Genomic DNA, 18173 nt, shown 5'->3' on the forward strand with positions numbered 1-18173 from the left:
ATAGCAATTATATTTAATAAAAAATATAGGCTTTTTAATTTAGAAGACGTAGTATATATTAAACTAGTAAAAACTAAAACTTTTAAATATTACTTTTTATATTTTTTTTTATTTTTAATAAAAAAAGTAGGCTTTTTTAAGATTACTAATAAAATAAGAAAACTCGCTTACTAACTTAAGCTTCCCCTTCTATAAAATAAATATACTTTATTATCTTAGTTATTTACTTTAAATAAGCTTATAATAATACTTATAAAAGGGAAATCCCTTTTTTAAACTTATTATAATAGATAGGAATAATAACTATATTATTAAAAAATATTTTATTATAAAAAGTAAAGATATATCTATAGATATAAAATAAAATAGAAAAATTATAAGGAAATAATTTTTAAACTTATTTAAAAGCTAAAAAAGGATATCCTTTAGGTTATTAAGTACTTTAAAAAAAGGTACTAAAGCTAAATATTATTTCTTAACTTTAATAAATAAATTTAATATAACTTTAATTAATTATTACTTTTAATTTTTTTATTAGTTTTATCTTCTATTTCTATTAATATTATTATTACTTTTAAGTAATAACTTTAATAAAAACTATTATTTTAATATATTTCTAACGCTTTATATACTTATAAATTATAATAATAATAGTAGAACCTAAATAATTAATATTAGGAAAGGCCTAGTATATAATTTAAGGCATTTACTTAATAATAAGCTTTTTACTTATTATAATTATATAAGCTTTAAACTAAAAAACCTTATAAAAATAAAAATCTAATTTAAAGTAAAAAAGCTTCCTAGAGATATTAGGGAAGCTTAGCTTTCTAGCTAAAAACCCTATACTAAAAATCTTTTAATAAAATTAGAAGCTATATAACTCTTTATATTATATTAAGTATTTACTATTTAAAAATAATTTAATCTTTTTAAATATAAAAGTTATAAAATTAATATTAATTTTAATAAAAATAATTTATTATAAAAACTATTTATAGAATAATCTTTTACTATCCTATTAAGCTAAGTATACTTAGCTAAATATCTTTAAAAGTAATTAAATAAGAATAGGCAAATAAAGCTATTATAAGACTATATTAATAATTTTAACTTTACTATAAAAACTAAGCTTTAATAGTAGCTTAATTTTAACTTTTTTAATAGAACTAATTTAAATAATATTTCTAACTTAAACCTAGTTTTAAATCTATATCTTATATTTATAAATAAATACTAATATAGAAAGATATTAATTATTATTAAAGTTATAAACTATAATAATTAAAATTAATTAAATATAGATATTTTTAACTATACTAGAAAGTAAATATTAGAAAAGGCTAAAATAAAGGTTTTATAAAGGCTTTAACTAGGAAAAAGCTGCTAGTTAAACTAGTTTAATATTTTTAAGGATAATTATATATATTTTAAACTTTAATAAATTGTTAAAAACTTTAATTATTTTACTTTTTCTAGCTACTTTACTTTATTAAAGTATTTTAATTACTTTAATTAATAGCTATATTATAATTAAATTATAAATTTATTTAGCTAAGAAGGTATAAATAAACTTTTTTTTAATAAATAAGAAATTTAGAATTAATATTATTAAAGAGGATAAGTAATAATATTAATAATAGTCTTTCCTAACTCTTTACTACTTATTATTAAATAATTAATACTATTTATAAATAACTTTTTAAAATATTATAATAAAATATTAAAGTATTACTAATAAGTAGATATTATTATAATTTTAGATTACTATAATATTAATTATAAAAAATATTATTTTTTATTTAAAAATCTTAAAAATATTTTAAAAAAATTAAAAGTTAAAAAAAAAAAGTAAGTAAAAACTATAGAAATAGTAAAAATACCCCTACTTACATTTTAGCTATCTTTAGATATAAAATTAGAAATTATTAATAAGTTTTATAATATTTTAATAAATAATTAAATAATATATTATTTAATATATAATTTAATTTATATTTAAAGAATTTACTATTTTTAATTTAATAGTAATAATAAATTAATATTAGCTAAACTTTTTATTAGTATTAGCTATATAACTAAAATATTAAGAATAAATAGAATATAGTATTATCTTTATTATAATATTTATTAATACTTTAGAAATAAAAGTACTTAAGCTAAGAAATTACTATAAATAGCTATTTTTTTATAAGAATATTAATATAATAGCTAATATCTAAGTAAAAATTATATTATATAGTATAATACCCCTCTACTTTTATATATATTAATTAAATAGCTTTATTTAAATTATAAGCTTAATATTATTTTAGCTATAGAAGTTATAACTATTATTAATACTATAAAAAAAAAAAAAAAAAAAATTAAAATTAAATAAATAATTATTATTTTAATAAAAATATTATTAATATAAGAAAACTTTATTATAATTAAAAATATTTTTATAGATTTTTTAAAAAATAATAATAATATAATAAATAATATAATTAATAAAAGTACCTTTATAAACCTATTAAAAGCTAGCCCTAAAGATATATACTACTAGGATAAAAGAAAAGCTACTTTTTTAAACTTATTAGTTTTTTTTTTTAATTATTCTAAAAGCTAAGTAGTTAAAGTTAAAAATAACTTAATATATTTCCTAAAAGGTAAAGAAAATATAATAAATAATATAATTAATAGAATCGCCTTTATAAACTTATTAAAAGCTAACTTTAAGTTTAATTATTACTTTATAAATAAGTTAAAAAATTCTAATAATAAAATATAACTAGTTTAGAAATATATACTATAAGATATAAAAATACTATATTAATAAAATCCTTTATTTTAAAAGAGTTAAAGCCTACTTTTTAGATATATAAACTATATAATACTTTAATAAGCAGCTATAAATTATCTAGCTTTAAAGTATCTTATTTCCTAATTTTTATTAAGAAATTTAAATTTTATTATATTCTATTTTCTACCTAATAATCTTTTGCTTTTAAAAAGGTAAAATCTATATCTCTAATAAAAATTAGTACCCTAATAGATGGCTATAAGTATATAATATAATTCTCTAACTTTTTTAGCGCAAAGTTCTTATATAACTATTCCTTTAAAAGGATTTCTAAAGTTTTTAATAAGTAAAAGTTAGTTTTTAAAGTCTTTATTAAGTATATAATTTATAATTACTTTTATTTATAATATAGAAAAATTTTAAAATATAGGTAAAAAAAAGTTAATTAAAATAATTTAATATTTTTCTAATATAATAAAATATTTAGCTAAAGCTATAAATAGAAGTAGAATAGATAATTATATAGTAAGAATAAATTTTAATAATTTTATAAATATTAATTTTAAAGTATTTCTTTAAAGCTATAAGTATTTTTCTAAAAATAAATTTAATAATTATTTAGATAAATTATAAAAAAATAAGGCTAGTAGTTTATAGGCTAAGAAAATACTTATTTAAAAATTTTTATAATTTAAATTTATATTAAAAGAATATAATAAATAGGATTTTTAGCTAGAATCCCTAGCTATTTAAAAATAGCTATTATAATTTAACTATAACTTACTATTACTACCTTTGTTTCTATAAAAACTAAATAAACTTAGGCGTTAGCAAAAACTTAAAATAGTAATTAAAACTAAGCTTAACGATAACAAACTTATAGAGAATATATTTAACTAATAAAAGATGAGTTTCCCGCTATTTATTGTAAATAATGCCCCGCTATTAACCTCCTAAGAGGAACACGCTATTAACTCCCTTAAAAAGAATTCTTAATATCTACTTTAATATTATTTTTTATACTTATAGATAAGCTTTTTTTAATAAGGGTAATTGTTATATATATAGCGCATTGCATAATACGCTAATAGCATTAGCGCCTATATATATATTATTTAAATTAGGTTTCTAGAGAAGAATAATATAATATCCTTAAACTAGATATAAGCTCTTAATACTTTATTTTAAAATTTTAATAATAAATAATATTAAAAGATAATATATAATAAAATCTTATATTTAAAGACTTATAAATTATATTAATAATATATAAGCTTTTTAGCGCAAGCGAACATATATTTAGGTATATTTTCTTATTATAAAAATTTTAAAAAAAAGAAAAAGATTTTAAAACTTTATATTTACTATTAATATATTATTTTTAATAAAGTTAACTTTATTATAATCAACTATAGCATTATAAAAGCTTGTACTTTTAATTTTATGTTATTTAAAGGTATATTGGTTAAGATATAAAGGATTTATTCTGGAGGGCTGAAATCTCGGAGTTAAGGCACCCAGCAGCCGATGGGATAGTGCGCACAAAGCGACGGGTGAGCCAAGGCCTGACGCCTTGCCCCAAGAGGCTGCGCCAAATTAGAAGCAGGAAAGGGCGCCCGTTTCACTAGGACGAATATTATTCTGCCGAATCTTCATTTGTCGAGGTCCAAATCGCAAAGTGCCTTTCATCAATTTGACCAAGAACAACAACAGTCTGGAGTATTGGCTAAACCATCCAACAACCAATCATTCAGATTCCAGCCTGCAGCAAGTTCATTTCGTCTCCTTTGCAATCTTCTCCATCTCCTTCACATATTCACCTACTTCCTTTGCCCCAACAAGCGTGATGTCTCTTCTCCTGCCTTCTAAGACAACATAAGGCACTGAATCTACACCGTTGCCGGCTTGCTCTCGGATCAACATCTTCGTGTCTTGCAGACCCTCATATTCATCGTTGACGAAAGATTTTGCTTTTGCTTGATCAATACCTGCGTCAGTGGCCGCTTTGGTCAAGGTTTCTGCCGCTGATGGATGCTTCTCTTGCTCGAAGAATTGTTTGTACAACGCTAGACGTAGGTGAGCTCTGCATCATTACCGTTCATAGGAAGTCGTTCATACAGTCAACAATGCGATCTGCTGTGTCCAGTCCATCCTCCTCTTGATAATGTTGGATCAGTCGATGAGCATTAAGGGAATTTGCTATGGATCCATGGAATTTGAAGTGAATGCCAGCATCAACGCCATTCGCTGACATAAGAAGTTTGTACTTCTCCATTTGTTCTTCAGAGCCATGAAATTTTGTATTTCTATACCTGTAAGGCGTTGAGCTGCCAGTAATTCAGGCAGACGGCTAGCTTACCACTCGGATACATCTTCACCTTCTTGGCTTGCATCAGGATAGAGCTGGTAAGGGAAATACTTGATCGTGAATTTGACATCACTTGCAGAAGAAGATGAACGAAACTGATCCAGAGCTTGAAAAACAATCGCCTTTAGCACCTGACAGGACACAGCGGGTAGACTGTGGAAAGATGAAGGGGAAAGCAAGCGCTAAGTACCAAGGTGCAGTCTGATATGAGCCTTAGCCTATATTCAAGGAATTTCTGAACATTACCTTTTCTTTGCTAGATAACACCTGAAAAGTCTAAGTCCTTGTCAATCAGTGGAAGTTGCGACGACTTACCAGCCACACGTGGTGTCTAGCGTAAACGATATTTGACTTTCGTACATCTTGCTGGACCTTTGAGCGTAGCTTGAGAGAAGATGAAAGTAGACCTTGACCTCAGCTTGTCAAGAGAAGGCAGCTGAACAATGGGGGCAGTTCGCAGGATGATCCACATTGGTCTTCGGGAACTTCCCCTCACCCGAACTACCTTAACTCCCATTACGTATCCGCAAGCCTTTGTGCCAGGCTAATGCAGGAACAGAAAGGCACGCAACCCTCAAATTTTCTACAACCGGTTTGCTTGCTAAATGTGGTGGCCGTTGAGAGACCAGCTGAGGTTCTTTTTATTAGCACAGAAATTCCATTTCTAAATCAATGGATTATTGAATCGAGCTCGAGAGTGCCAAAATCTATCTGACTTAAAAGGTCATTTGCTCAGTTTCGACATGAAGAGAACTTGGCGCTCATAGACCGATTGTTGACGAGATCAGGAACAGAAAAGGCAGAACAGGAAAACTGTGGTACAGAGTAAGGAACGTAAGGTCAAAGCTTACAAGGTTGAAGATTGAAAGTGGCAACTAATGTGTATTGTTCTTTGACACGGTTCACAAATGACAACCTCGAGTCCTCGACGTGCACATCGGGTTCGAAATGATTCCACACAGCAACGAATTGCCAGGAATTTGTCCACCTACAACGCTGCTTCTTCAAATAGCTAGGGATCTAATAATATCAGAAGCTATGCAAGGTAATATTAGCGCTTGGAAATGGCAGCTTCGTCTTCGTATGACCCAAGCCCCGTTCAATCTTACCTTGCTAGCAGTACCATATTCACTTCTCAGGTGAATTCTCTTACCCATAGAGCGAAAGACGGCATATCGTTCTTGTTGAGCTGGTGTGTAAACCTCCTATTCCGGCGATTAGCGCGTACTAGCGCCCTCATCACTGCAATTGCTTCGTACTGGAAGGTGCAACCTACCAAATTTCTCCTCCGTGACATCTCCTGCACTCACTCTCCATCGCTCGTCCACATACAACTTCTTTCGTTCATCCACCTCTTCACCTCGGATCCCTAGCATCACATTCGTTTGGCTAAGCAATCAAAGCATCTCACACAATGCGTACCGCAGCTTTTGTTGTTGCTTTAAGCATGTCGGCAACACTCGTCGCGTCGCAAGTGACATCGTAAGCCTGTTCAGCCCTTTTCTCCTTTCATATGGCATCTTGTTGACAGTAAGTTCATCCAGCAATCCGGACGGATCATTCACCTGTGCCAAATCAAACGCTGCGTACTGTGCCAGCAGTGGCTTCCTTACGACCAACATCATCATTCGCTGTGACGGGTCTGGACATGGCATTCCTGGAAATTGCAATGACAAGTAGGGTTTCCCTCCTGACCTGATCGTAGAGTCTGGAGTTGACCAAACCTGTAGTCTTGCTGCTGTTCCCCCGCTGGGTGTGAAGTACTCACCATGTAAGCATCTCCAGTCAGCTTTCACCACGCACGCCTTCGCACTCAGAATTTGAATGACACACTTCTGTGACTTTCCTCTTTAGCTTGCGTTGAAAGACTGATCCTCTCCTCGCAAGACGACACTCGCTGATCCTAGTCAGGTTATCAATCGTCGCCCACAGCAGGAGACGCGCTATGCAGCTACAATTGCATTGCTTATGGCGCGCCCAACGGCTCATTCCCTGTTCCAGGCTGCACAAGCGGTACACCAAGTGTAACCACAGTACCCTCAACCACCGTGACCGTCACTCCAGGTGTCACAACTGTACCCTCGGCCACCGTGACTGTCACGCCGGGCAATACAACGACAGTTCCATCAGCCACAGTCATCGAGTCTTTCAGCTACTTACTCAGCCTCATCAGCAATCCTTCTCGAATCTCCAATGGTAGCGATCCCTCAGTTGCTCCATATCCGATTTCTGGCGGTTCTGGCGGTATTGCTGGTACTGCACCCTCGGCTACGGGTAGCGGGACTGGATCTGGAGGAACAGGTACTGGCGGTGTACCCGCTAGCCCAACTGTTCCCTTCATTGATGCTGCCGTTGCTCAGCACAGCAGAGACATCCTGCTTCCGGCACTGGGCGCAATGCTCGTCATTGCTGCGTACCTCTGAGGCAGTATGACCCAAAAGTCCGCGAGGACATGGTGAGAAGGAGGGGTTGTGAAGCGAGCACTGCTGCAAGTAAGCCTCGCAAAATCTAAGGTGGGAGATACTTGCTGATTGAGATCTTAGGTAACAAGCTTGCCTGTCATACTGTTGGAATGTGCTTGTACGTTAGTGTCTAGTGCTGGAAGAAGGGGAAAGGTTGACTGGAAAGCATGAGGTAGCTAACACGAAGCACCTGTACCATAGCACAGATTATTGCATACTGAAAAGTCCCACTAGAGCTCACCCCAAAAGTAGGGGCTAATGAAAAGCAAGCTCTTCAATTCATTGACGGCTATTCCAACAGCATCTCCACCCCTGTTTGAAGCAAGAACATCCCATACAACCGTAACAATGCCATCTCGCTTCCTTTTTCGTGTACTTGGTTCCAAGGGTATAAGACAACATGCTAAAAGAACAACCCGGTTTCCTGGCAAGAAAAGACATGAAGAGAGAGGGAGAGAAGTTAAAATCTACTCATCCCTTGCCACCACCGTGTATCGTACCACGAGAACGCCGCCAAAGGGTAGGGAGCGTGCACAGCACTCCTCCCCGCCCCCTTTTTCCTTCCTACGATTTTAGCAATGAGCGTGCGCTATACCCCAGAACGCCGCTGTCATGCCAAAGGTGCCATATATACAATCCTATTCAATTTCTGAACCATACCATTGATCACTTCGCACATGTGCATCGCTCATCGCTCATCGCTCGCTCACCGCGACTTCTGCGCCTGTGATAATTGTTAGTAGCCGTACACGACTGAGCAAAATGGACATCCAAGGAGAGACATACCAAGCTGGCAACAGCTGCCGCACTAGCCAGATCTGTCCGTTTATTACCTGTACCACCACCCGTCGCCATTGGATTGCCGACGCGCTGATTACTCGTTACGCGGGGCAGTGCGCTCCCAGCCGCTACTGCGGCGCCATATGGTCTCTTTGTGCCCGTAGCAGCGGATAGCGGGGCGGAGGTCGTTGGCTGTACGGTATTGATCGTGCTGTTTCGCTTGTGCGAAGGTGTTCGCTTGACAGGGGAGGAAGTGCTGGAATTGCTCTTTGCGATATTGGCGTTTCTGGCTATGGTGTTTGGTGGTTCAGGGAGCGGGCGGATAGAGGCACTGGGAGTTTGTGAGATGGAGTTGTAACGCTTTATAGGTGAAGCTACGGCGGTGGCGGGAGCAGTGCGCGGACGATTTGCAGCGGATTTAGCGGAGCGGCCGGCGATGAATTCGTGGTGTAGAGCCTCATCTGGTCGGAGGCGTCGATCTGGATCCCAGCGTAGACAGCGGGTTATGAAGTCGAGGAAAGCTTCGTCCTCGCATTTGAGGGCTTGTTGAAGAGATTTGCTACTCGGTCGGCGGCGTTTGCCTTTTGATGAGACGGTGATGCGTGGTTTGCCAAGAGAGTCGAAGAATAGCTTCTTACGAGTGGACTTCTCGATGAGATGCTTTTCTGGGGGACCAAAGACCTCCATGATGCACGAGAGCTGCTCTTGCTCGTTTTCGCCAGGAAAGATAGGGTAGCCGGTCAACAACTCAGCAAGAATGCAGCCGAGAGACCACATGTCTATGGGCATTCCGTAGGACATTCCAAGGATGACTTCAGGTGAGCGATAGAAGCGCGACTGTATGTATGTGTACACCTTCTCGTTCTCATGGCAGCTACTACCAAAGTCGATCACCTTGACTTCAGAACGTGCTGGATGTGTGAGAAGAACATTCTCAGGTTTCAGATCGCAATGGATGACCCTCTTTGATTTCAGAAGGACCAAGCTTGAAAGGAGCTGCTTTGCAAAACGCCGGATCAGCTTCAGCGAGAAGCCACGGAAGTCGTGACATTTGATGAATTCGTAGAGATTCATGCCGAGGAGCTCAGTCGAGATGCATAGATGATTACGGAAGTAGAATGATTGTGTAAAATTGACCATGCAGTGTTTGTTGTAAGGATCCTACTGTTTGTGAGTAAGTACGACGAAAATGACAACAAATGACTTACCCATTCTCGTAGCTTCTGTAAAATGTCAACTTCAACAAGAGCTTGCTGATGGAATCTCTTCTTGTTCCTGATGATCTTGATTGCAACTAGTCCTCCGGTCTTGTGATCAATGCAGCGGACAACTTGTCCGAAGCTCCCTTTGCCAAGGATGTCTACGATCTCGTATCTGTATGCGAGGTGGTCGCCACTCACAATATTGTAGTCGCCTCTGTCATCGTCGTAGCCGAAGTTTGTACCGGTCTCTGTTGGATCGCCAATATGCTTCTTAGCATTTTGGGTCCCGCAAAAGTAAACATTCCCAGCATCAACAATCTCTCCCCTTTCAAAAATGTTGAGCTTGACCATCTGCTTAGCTCGTGTAGGCGATACTCTCTCTTTGGCAGTTGCCCTGCGAATCAAAGCATCCAGTTCCTTAGCTGCGTTTTCGGTTTCTTTCCGCTTTGACGCAAGTTTCCTCATTTCTTCCTCAGCAGACATATCATCACGATCAAGGCCGTTGTCTGTGGTTTTAGCTTCACGGAGGAAATCCTTTAAGGATGAGCCAGCTCCATTCGAGGCACCTTCAAGGATGGACCGAGCGGTCCTCTTCGCAGAAGGAATGGCTGCACTGGTTGAGGATTTTGCCGTTTTCTTAGGCGTCTCTCCAGAATCCCAAGTGCTGCTCCGGTTCCTTTCGTGATGCACTACTGTACTTGAATTTGAGGCATTTCTTGAGCGAGTCTTCTGACTGGGACTCGGAGTTGTCGCGAAAGGACCACTCCAAGTCGCTGAAGCTGGTAGTCGAGGCGGAGGCATATCATCATGCTTGGGTGGCTTTGGTGGCATCTCAACATCACTATCCGCTGTAGCTTGAGCCTTGGAAGTGCTTCTTTTGCGCGTCAAGCTCAGCTTTCGACGCAAAGTGGTGCCAAAGGACGGAGTACTTCGATCAGCTGGGCTTGGTGTACCAGTATTGTGTTCGTCGTCTCTAGATGCTTTTCGTTGCTTCTGCAGGCGCGGCCCGTTGGGTTTGCTCGATTTCACATCTCGAGCTACGTCAGCCGGATTTGACGTTTCACGGCGAATGTTTGTGAATTCGCCACTAGACTTTGGCAACGAGCACGACACGAAGGGAGACATAGCTGCTCGGCCTGCATATGCGGCGTTCGAGTCAGGACGATTAGGGACCGTAGTACTAGAGCTGCTTGAAGCCCTGAAGGGAAGGTCACTTCGAACAGCGTGATGCGAGCTATTACTCCTTGGCTGGATAGGGATCGGTTTGCTACGCTCGTCATAGGGAGTCCGTGAAAAGCTTGCTTTAGACGCGGTCATTGGAGTAGCAAGGACTGCCCTGGGCCCCTCTTTTGGTGGAGGCGTCACTGCACCTGGTTCTTTGGAATTTGAGCCGTCATATAGTGCTGCAATCTTGTTTGCAGTAGGAGCGCTCAGCGGGAGGAGGTTGAGGGGCGGGAGTCGTAGAGGTTGCAGAGTCCGTCTATTTGCAACATTATTACTCGGTTTTCTCTCCGTCGCCGGCTCTGCGTGACTGTAGGCCCGGTGTTGGAAAGCACTTTGTGTCGGCTTGCCTACAGCTTCCTCTTGCATAAGCGTGCTTCCGCTCGTCGTCGAGCCACCGGTCAAGCTTGACTTCCGCAGTGTAGCAAATGGATGCGGGATTTCCTCCTTAGGGGATTCAAATGCTTTTGGTATAGCTGGTACTGGAGGCACTGTTTCTTCGTCGCCGAGGGTCAAATTCTCAACACGAGATTTGAGAGTTGGCAATCTCGATATCGACAGATTTTGAGACATGCGTGTAGAAGCGGCAGGCGCATTGTTCGAGTTGTAGCTTGTGCTGGATGATATAGAGAAGCCAGAACTGTAGGACTTTCGATTGATGTCAGGCGTAGTACGAGATGATGAAGGTGTAACGCTTTTCCGCGGCACCAGAGAGGGCGAGGGCGCTGATGGCATGCCAGCGGAGGATGGCGTATCCGGCTGTGGAGTGGGAGGTGTGAACGGTATTGGAGGCGGGCCAGGCATCATGGACATTCGCTTGAGTCTTCGAGCGTCGGTTGGGCTAATGGTGCGCGCAGCTAAACCAGTAGCGTGAGCACTGTTGGGCAGCACCGACATTCGCTTATTGGAAGATGGAGTTATAGTTCCGTGACCATTAGGTCTCCCAGGAGACTGCGTGTGCATGCCTGCGAAGACATCCATATTAGGAGACATACCATTAGGCGTAGAGGGGGTATCGTGCGACTTTCGCGTCACTGCTTGAAATGACTTGGCTTTTTCGTACCGGGATGACTCGAAATTGGCGGGTTGAGAGCTCATCAAGACTCCATCGTTCGGGTTTGCGGTTGTTCCAGTCAAACCAAGGCCAGCTTGTGCTAGGCTAGGCCTTCTCGGGCTTCCGTGCATGTCGAGACCTGTGGTTAATATACCAGGTCCTACAGATTTCCGAGGTGTGCCGGCAGGCGTGGTGGCCATGGTAGTGCTTGGGAAATGGCTTTTTCGACGACTCTGTCCCGATGCTGATGAGACTGAATTGGAAGTAGAGTCTGCGTTACTTTGCCCAATTGAATTGTACTGCGCGTTACTGGTTTGCCGGCTCGTAGGACCTCCGCCAACTCCATATTTGGTGCCTATTGCAGCAGGATCTATAGTCTTGGATTGGTTCCTCATAGTCGGCCTCTGAGTCGTAGTAGGAACTGTGTTGATAGGATCGAGATGCTTGAATGTGCTCCCTCCAGGAGCAGGGAACGCATCGATGTCCGGTATGTCTGAAAAGAGGCTCGAGTGGAGGTCATCAAAATTGACTGACGGAAGGAAGTCGAAAGAGCCTGATGGAGGCCTCGCTTCACCCGTGGCTCTGGGAGTAGCGGAGGCAATGCTATAGCGAGATCCATTGTTCAGCGAAGTTTGTCGAGAATGGGTTGAGCCTCCGTTGAGAGCAAAACTTCTTGGTCCACTGGGGCCTCTTGTCTTCGAGCTGTTATCATACGCAAGCTTGGCGTCGCTCAAGGGCTGTTCCCTTGTGACCTGGGAGTCCATGTACCTCTTGGAAGGAGAGGCCTGCAGAGTATTCGGCGCCGCTGGAAGTTTGATCGAGGACTGACGACGTCGGCTCGCAGCAGTAGAAGCAGTTGGATTTGGTCTAGTTGCTGCTAATGGTGTAGGTTCTGGGGGTCGAGCTGCGGGGGTGCTACTGGGTGCCTGTTTACGAAGTCTCCTGGACATTCTTCCTTCTCCTAAAAAGAAAATCAGGTCCATCATTTCGAAGGTACGCGTCAAGTTGACGGCACATCAAACAGGGCTTACCTCCTGACGAAGAAAGCTCTTCTGTCCGAGACATTTCCTGAGCCCTCAATTGTGCACTCTGAGCGGCTTCGTAGCTTCCCGTATTCTCCTTGTTCCTCCTCTTTGGGTCTGAGCTTTGTCGAGGCATTGCGGAGCGGTCCGAAGGCTCTGTGGAAAGTGTCCGCGGAGATAACCAAGATCAAAGCCAGATGTCGAGGTTCGTGCTGTATGGTCAGGTAGTGCTCGCAAGCCATATAGCGGCTTTCATTGTCCGTCACCACAGGGCAAGGCGCTCCATTTCCCTCCGCGCCTGGACGACCCGTTTTCCCACGAATGTTGCAAACGCCAATCCACCACTCTGTGTATAGACGCCTGGGAGTGCACTTGGAGCAGTTCGGGTCGTGCAGAGGATTATGAATGAGCTTCTTCAAACAATCATATGGAAGGGGAGCTTATTCCTGCAAGGAAGTCGGAAGCGTAACGGGAGATCTGATTGGCCATTGTCCGCATATGCACAAGTGCAAGGGTTGACCCTTCATCCCTGCCAAGCTTTTGCATTTCAGGAGAAGACAGAAATTGCAGCATCAATTATCAGGAGACGTCATCATCAAAATCATACATCTTTGCCCAGAGACTTCTCTTGTATTTGTATATCACTTCGTGAATAGAATTCGATATGCCTTTTTTATCCAAGGGGTTTTTCTTGTAAATGAAACTGATTATCACTGACTTAGGGAGCAGCTGACAATTATTTATCGATCAAAAGAGACTGTAATCTTTGTAAAGGGAGTCTCCTTAAAGTGTGATATGTTATTAGTTACCCGCGAGACTGCCTGGCGAAGATTTGCGATTCAAGAATGGAAAGGATTCTTTAGAATCACGGTCTCTCTTACAATATGATATCTTTATTGATAGTCCGAGAGAAGGCACGCCGCCGCTTGTGACGCCCTTGAACTACGCAATGGATCCGCTAAGGGTCTTGGAGAGCTGTAGGCCCCTTCATAAGAGTGAGTGCATGCCGGCTCATAGAAGTAACGATGCTCTGTCATCACAAATGAGGACTTCGTGACTCTCTTTGTGCTCTGTTGCTTGGATCGTGTGGTCTATTCAAGGACGTATTCTACTTGTACATTGGACGAGAAGTTATACCAAAGCTTGGTAAGTCTTCTATTCAGATCATGCGTCCTTCACCTGCGTATAATCATGCTGCTTGACAATCCACTCATTTTCATTCCACTAAGAAGGCGTATACCTGGCGATACTCTTCGAAGGCGCTCTTCCCCTTTCTCTGACGCCTTTCCATCGGCATCCACTGCGTGCCTGCACGTGATGATCCATGCGCAAGCTGTAAAGTCCTTGGTTCCATGCGGCGAGCGAGTTATGACTTTTAAGTCATAGAAATCGGGGTTCTTCTTTCCGGAGAGCTATTTAGTTGTCTGATGTTGAAGTTACTCCCTTTCGACGCCTGGAAAAAGTCAAAGGCCGCTATTCAGGCGCAGACAACATTCTTGAGGGAAGACCGAATTCCTTTCGCCTCTAACAACTACCTGATCTTATCTGCGGAGCCGAACTACCTTGTAGCAATGTATCGCTCCTAATGGACGAGTAAATAACCGTGTTCGGGGTGCTGGTGAGTTGGACCCATTTTGTCGACGAGCTGGGTTTTCGCGCATTCATGTGCAAAAGAAAAAAAGACGGGGCAGAAAATGGCAACCTTCAATCATTGCCGAATTGAACTGGCTCCTTGGGCAAGACCGAGTTTCCAGCAGAATTGTCATGTCGTGCTGAGACATGAGCGAAATGCCGGAAGTGCGAATGCACTAAAGGTCGTTTCATCAGGCGTACAATCCTGATATCCAATCATACGCAATAAGGACCGGAGATGCCTTTCTGTAGCAGTATTCCAGCTGTTTATGCAACTTGCTCCATTCATGAATAGACAAGAGTATTGGGGAGGTGATTAGAGGGTCTATACAGCAATCAGGAATTTCCAAGGGCGTTCTCATACGTATCTAAAGTGCCCAGTCAATAATTCGAGGCGAAGCTTATCTGCTATCGGTCTGGACGCATGGGAACGGTGTCTATGTATGCAGAAGAGCCCATTACGCTGCATAGATTAAAAGACTTTTCCCGTTTTCGGTCGTGGCGGGTGATGTGGAATGCCCGGACGAGACTTACATGAAGCCAGAGCATAGAACCCCCAACCAATAGTGAATGGAGATTAGTGTTTCTTGAAGGATAGTCATAAAAAGAGCCTGACTCATCAACTGCTGCCGAAGCAATAACAGATTGTACGGGATTGCTGGCAGAGTAATGATAGCGAGTACCTGAACCAATCCCAAAGTGAGACTGAACCTCGAGATATGAAGGTAGACGAACAAGGCATGGAAATGATGATCGTGAGAACGTCGGGCAGTATGAATGTGTGATTCACGATATGCCGTAATTCATCATGATTTTGCAGGTGTAAGTTGTTGTGTCTGCATATAGTAGAAGGTCTTTCTCTGTCGTTAGTTGGCTGTCTCTAGCCCATTCCTCCTGAATTAGCTCGACTAGTCGGTCCCCCACGTCACCTGCTGCAGTAATAGCAACACGTACGGATTGTCCCAAACAAAGCCGTTCGACTGCATTCTACCCACGAACCTGAGCTTCGCTCGTTCCTATGCACATCTATATCTGGCTGCCAGTGGACATCATATCCACTCTTTGTCTCTATCGATAAGCTGCGGGGCATCTCAAAAGTCGTGAAGTGGCAGCTCCAAAAGGGGATCCCTGCTGTGATGCATGTCCCGACGCAGCGCTCTTGAAGCAATATGGGCTCAGACGCCGAGTCCATCAGTCAGCCTAAACGTAGAGACAACGAATCTTCGTCCGCAAACCCTACTCCTCTCTCAAATACACCCACCTCTTTCCGCTTAGCAACTGGTGATCAACTCCTCAAGGAGGGAAGCATAGCTAAAGAGCATGGAGAAAACAGTACGTACGGCGTACAGAGCCTACAGGATGCGACTCGCGAGACTTCTCCAGACATGTCCGATCAGAGACACCCAGTTGATTATGATGGGCCAGGAAGCAAGAGTGATGTTGTTGAGGGACATTCGATGCTATCTACGTTGAAGCCTCAAGCCAAGTCACGTCAGAGTAGTGTCGTTTCTCAAGATACATCGCAAGAACCTTCAGCGGAAACGGGCAACTCGTCGCCCTCACATCCTCACCTCCAGTTGCACACCTCAAGCTTAGCGCCTTCTTTAACTTCACTCTCACTTGATTCTCAAGCCCCACTCTCATCTCTGGCTAGCAGCCCTAAAACTGATTCGAGCCGATCCCTTAGGCCCTCGGATGAAGACCTAGACGAAGGTGGTAGCCAAGCGATTGCATCCAGTAGTGAAGATGAAGCCCTCCGTGTGGCAGATTTGCAGGACAGCGCTCCACAGCTCATCATGCCTAGCATCAAGATGCCGAGTCGAAGACCGTTTACCGACAGAGGCCTGGCCATGGGACGGCTGAAGATACTACTTGCTGGCAACTCAGGTGAGGCTCCCCAACCTCTTACTAACGCAGACAAGTGCAATACTTACGACGAGCGTAGGAGTCGGCAAGACTTCACTCATTAAATCAATCGTGCAAACATGTGCTGATGTTGTGCATGTTGATTCCCTTCCAAACGGGTCGAGTTTTGACAGTCCTGCAAGCACCAGGACTAAGAGAATGCGAAGCTTAGACCAATCTTATCACCAGCCAATCACCGAGATCTATGCCAGCACGAAGCCATACCCACATTGGTGGGCAAATGCACAAAAGTCTTCGCTTTTTCAAAGAAAGAGTATGGGTGACACCGTCCTCGAGCGAAATCTTTGCTTTGTGGATACACCCGGGTACAGTGCTGGCATGTCAAAGCTGGCGACCATGAATGAAGTCACAGAATTTGTGGAAGATCAGCTGCAACGATCATTCTCTGCGAAGTCAGGTGAGGGGGATGTGGTAAGCCTCTTAAGTGGTCATGGTGGATCGCTAGTAGATGTTGTCTTCTATTTGATATCTCAAGGTATAGCATATGAGATCTGACCCTCTTCAATTTGTTAATCGCCTTTTCTAGACTTGACAAACGAAGACACCGTCTTCCTGCAGCGATTAGCTGCTCTAACAAACGTGGTCATTTTGATATCCAAATCCGACAACCTTTCGCTTGAAGAGATTGAAGTACTGCGACGTTCAATATCAAAGCGCATACAAGACAAACATATCAAGACGTTTGTCTTCCCAAGCGAACACATACAACAGGGCCCTTTCACCGTGTGCTCCACCCCAACAGAAGACGATGACAACATGGACGCAAGCCTATTGATGTCTTCTGAATATGTTGAGCCTTTAATCCCATCAGAGCTTGGTATTCTGATGGAGCAGATGCTCTCGAAAGACGTCGTCGCCTGTCTACGGCATCACGCAGCTACGAAGCTGATGCAAAGACGTGGTAGCTTTTCGGCTCCGGAGACGCCTAAGTCGATCGTTCGTGCTGCATCGAATCCGATCTACGCATCTCTTGATACTTCTCACGGTGCTGAATCAAGACTGTCACCCTACATGCAAGCTCAAATAACGGATTATACGCAGCACGAAGGACAATTAGGGAGGCTCAGGCTTGCGAAATGGGCTGCAGACTTGCAGAGGAGCTTACAAGACGAGCGAGCGAAATACGAGGCTCTGGCAAAGGGCGAACGAACTGTGTGGCTTAACGAGAGACTTGATGACTTAGACAAAAACGCCGATTCAATGGATCGGAAGGGACAAGAAAGGCGGCGCGGCCACAAGAGATCTGGCTCCGTATACAAGTACGGCTTGGCAAATTCCCATGATCCTCTAGGACTGCTTCGACTTGATGAATTTATCAGGGAAAGAGGCTGGCTAGCACTCAGGATCGCAGGCGGCTTCGGAATTCTTGGCGCCGTTGCTGTTTGGTGTGCGAAAACTTGTGTTGGGAATGGCGAGCGAAACTGGGCATGGGTAAGAGATGAGCCGTAAGGGAATGACTGAACGAGCCATTAAGGGATATTATGATGGCGCCTGTGAGGGTTGAAATGTGCAATTACGTCGTCCTAGGGGCTGAGCTAGGTCTAGCGAGCTCTCTACACTCTTAGACTCTATAGCTTAATCAGTTCTTCAGTTCTTGGGTCAATGGAATGAGTTTGTGGAAGTACTCGTTACTGTCATGTTGTGAAGCAGCCCTCCCTGGACCCCCAATTTCGTGGACAAGGCTTGGCGCTAAGATAGAGTGCCTTATCTTAGCCTGCATT

The 18173-nt window shown here is 41.3% G+C and overlaps 4 protein-coding genes across 4 annotated transcripts; 1 reads left to right on the forward strand and 3 right to left on the reverse strand.

The window, feature by feature from the left end:
* Nucleotides 1-4558: 4558 nt before the first annotated feature.
* On the reverse strand, nt 4559-6529 carry KY384_008227 (uncharacterized protein; the record flags this gene model as incomplete). Its single annotated transcript, XM_044816716.1, has 4 exons — nt 4559-4851; nt 4904-5097; nt 5145-5259; nt 6430-6529. 4 exons carry the CDS (start codon nt 6527-6529, stop codon nt 4559-4561), a joined length of 702 nt encoding a protein of 233 aa, XP_044666081.1.
* Nucleotides 6530-7119: 590 nt separating this feature from the next.
* KY384_008228 (uncharacterized protein) lies at nt 7120-7494 on the reverse strand (the record flags this gene model as incomplete). The annotated part of the gene is given in 2 exon segments (XM_044816717.1): nt 7120-7298; nt 7314-7494. The coding sequence occupies 2 exon segments, from the start codon at nt 7492-7494 to the stop codon at nt 7120-7122; spliced, it is 360 nt and encodes a 119-aa protein (XP_044666082.1).
* An 827-nt stretch (nt 7495-8321) lies between these two features.
* KY384_008229 (uncharacterized protein) lies at nt 8322-13030 on the reverse strand (the record flags this gene model as incomplete). The annotated part of the gene is made up of 4 exons (XM_044816718.1): nt 8322-8339; nt 8402-9556; nt 9604-12833; nt 12904-13030. 4 exons carry the CDS (start codon nt 13028-13030, stop codon nt 8322-8324), a joined length of 4530 nt encoding a protein of 1509 aa, XP_044666083.1.
* Nucleotides 13031-15695: 2665 nt separating this feature from the next.
* KY384_008230 (uncharacterized protein) lies at nt 15696-17901 on the forward strand (the record flags this gene model as incomplete). The annotated part of the gene is made up of 3 exons (XM_044816719.1): nt 15696-16413; nt 16472-16927; nt 16979-17901. The coding sequence occupies 3 exons, from the start codon at nt 15696-15698 to the stop codon at nt 17899-17901; spliced, it is 2097 nt and encodes a 698-aa protein (XP_044666084.1).
* Nucleotides 17902-18173: the final 272 nt, after the last annotated feature.

Source organism: Bacidia gigantensis, assembly GCF_019456465.1.
Source record: "Bacidia gigantensis strain McMullin 20006 chromosome Unknown contig_295, whole genome shotgun sequence".
Taxonomy (NCBI): Eukaryota; Fungi; Ascomycota; class Lecanoromycetes; order Lecanorales; family Ramalinaceae; genus Bacidia; species Bacidia gigantensis.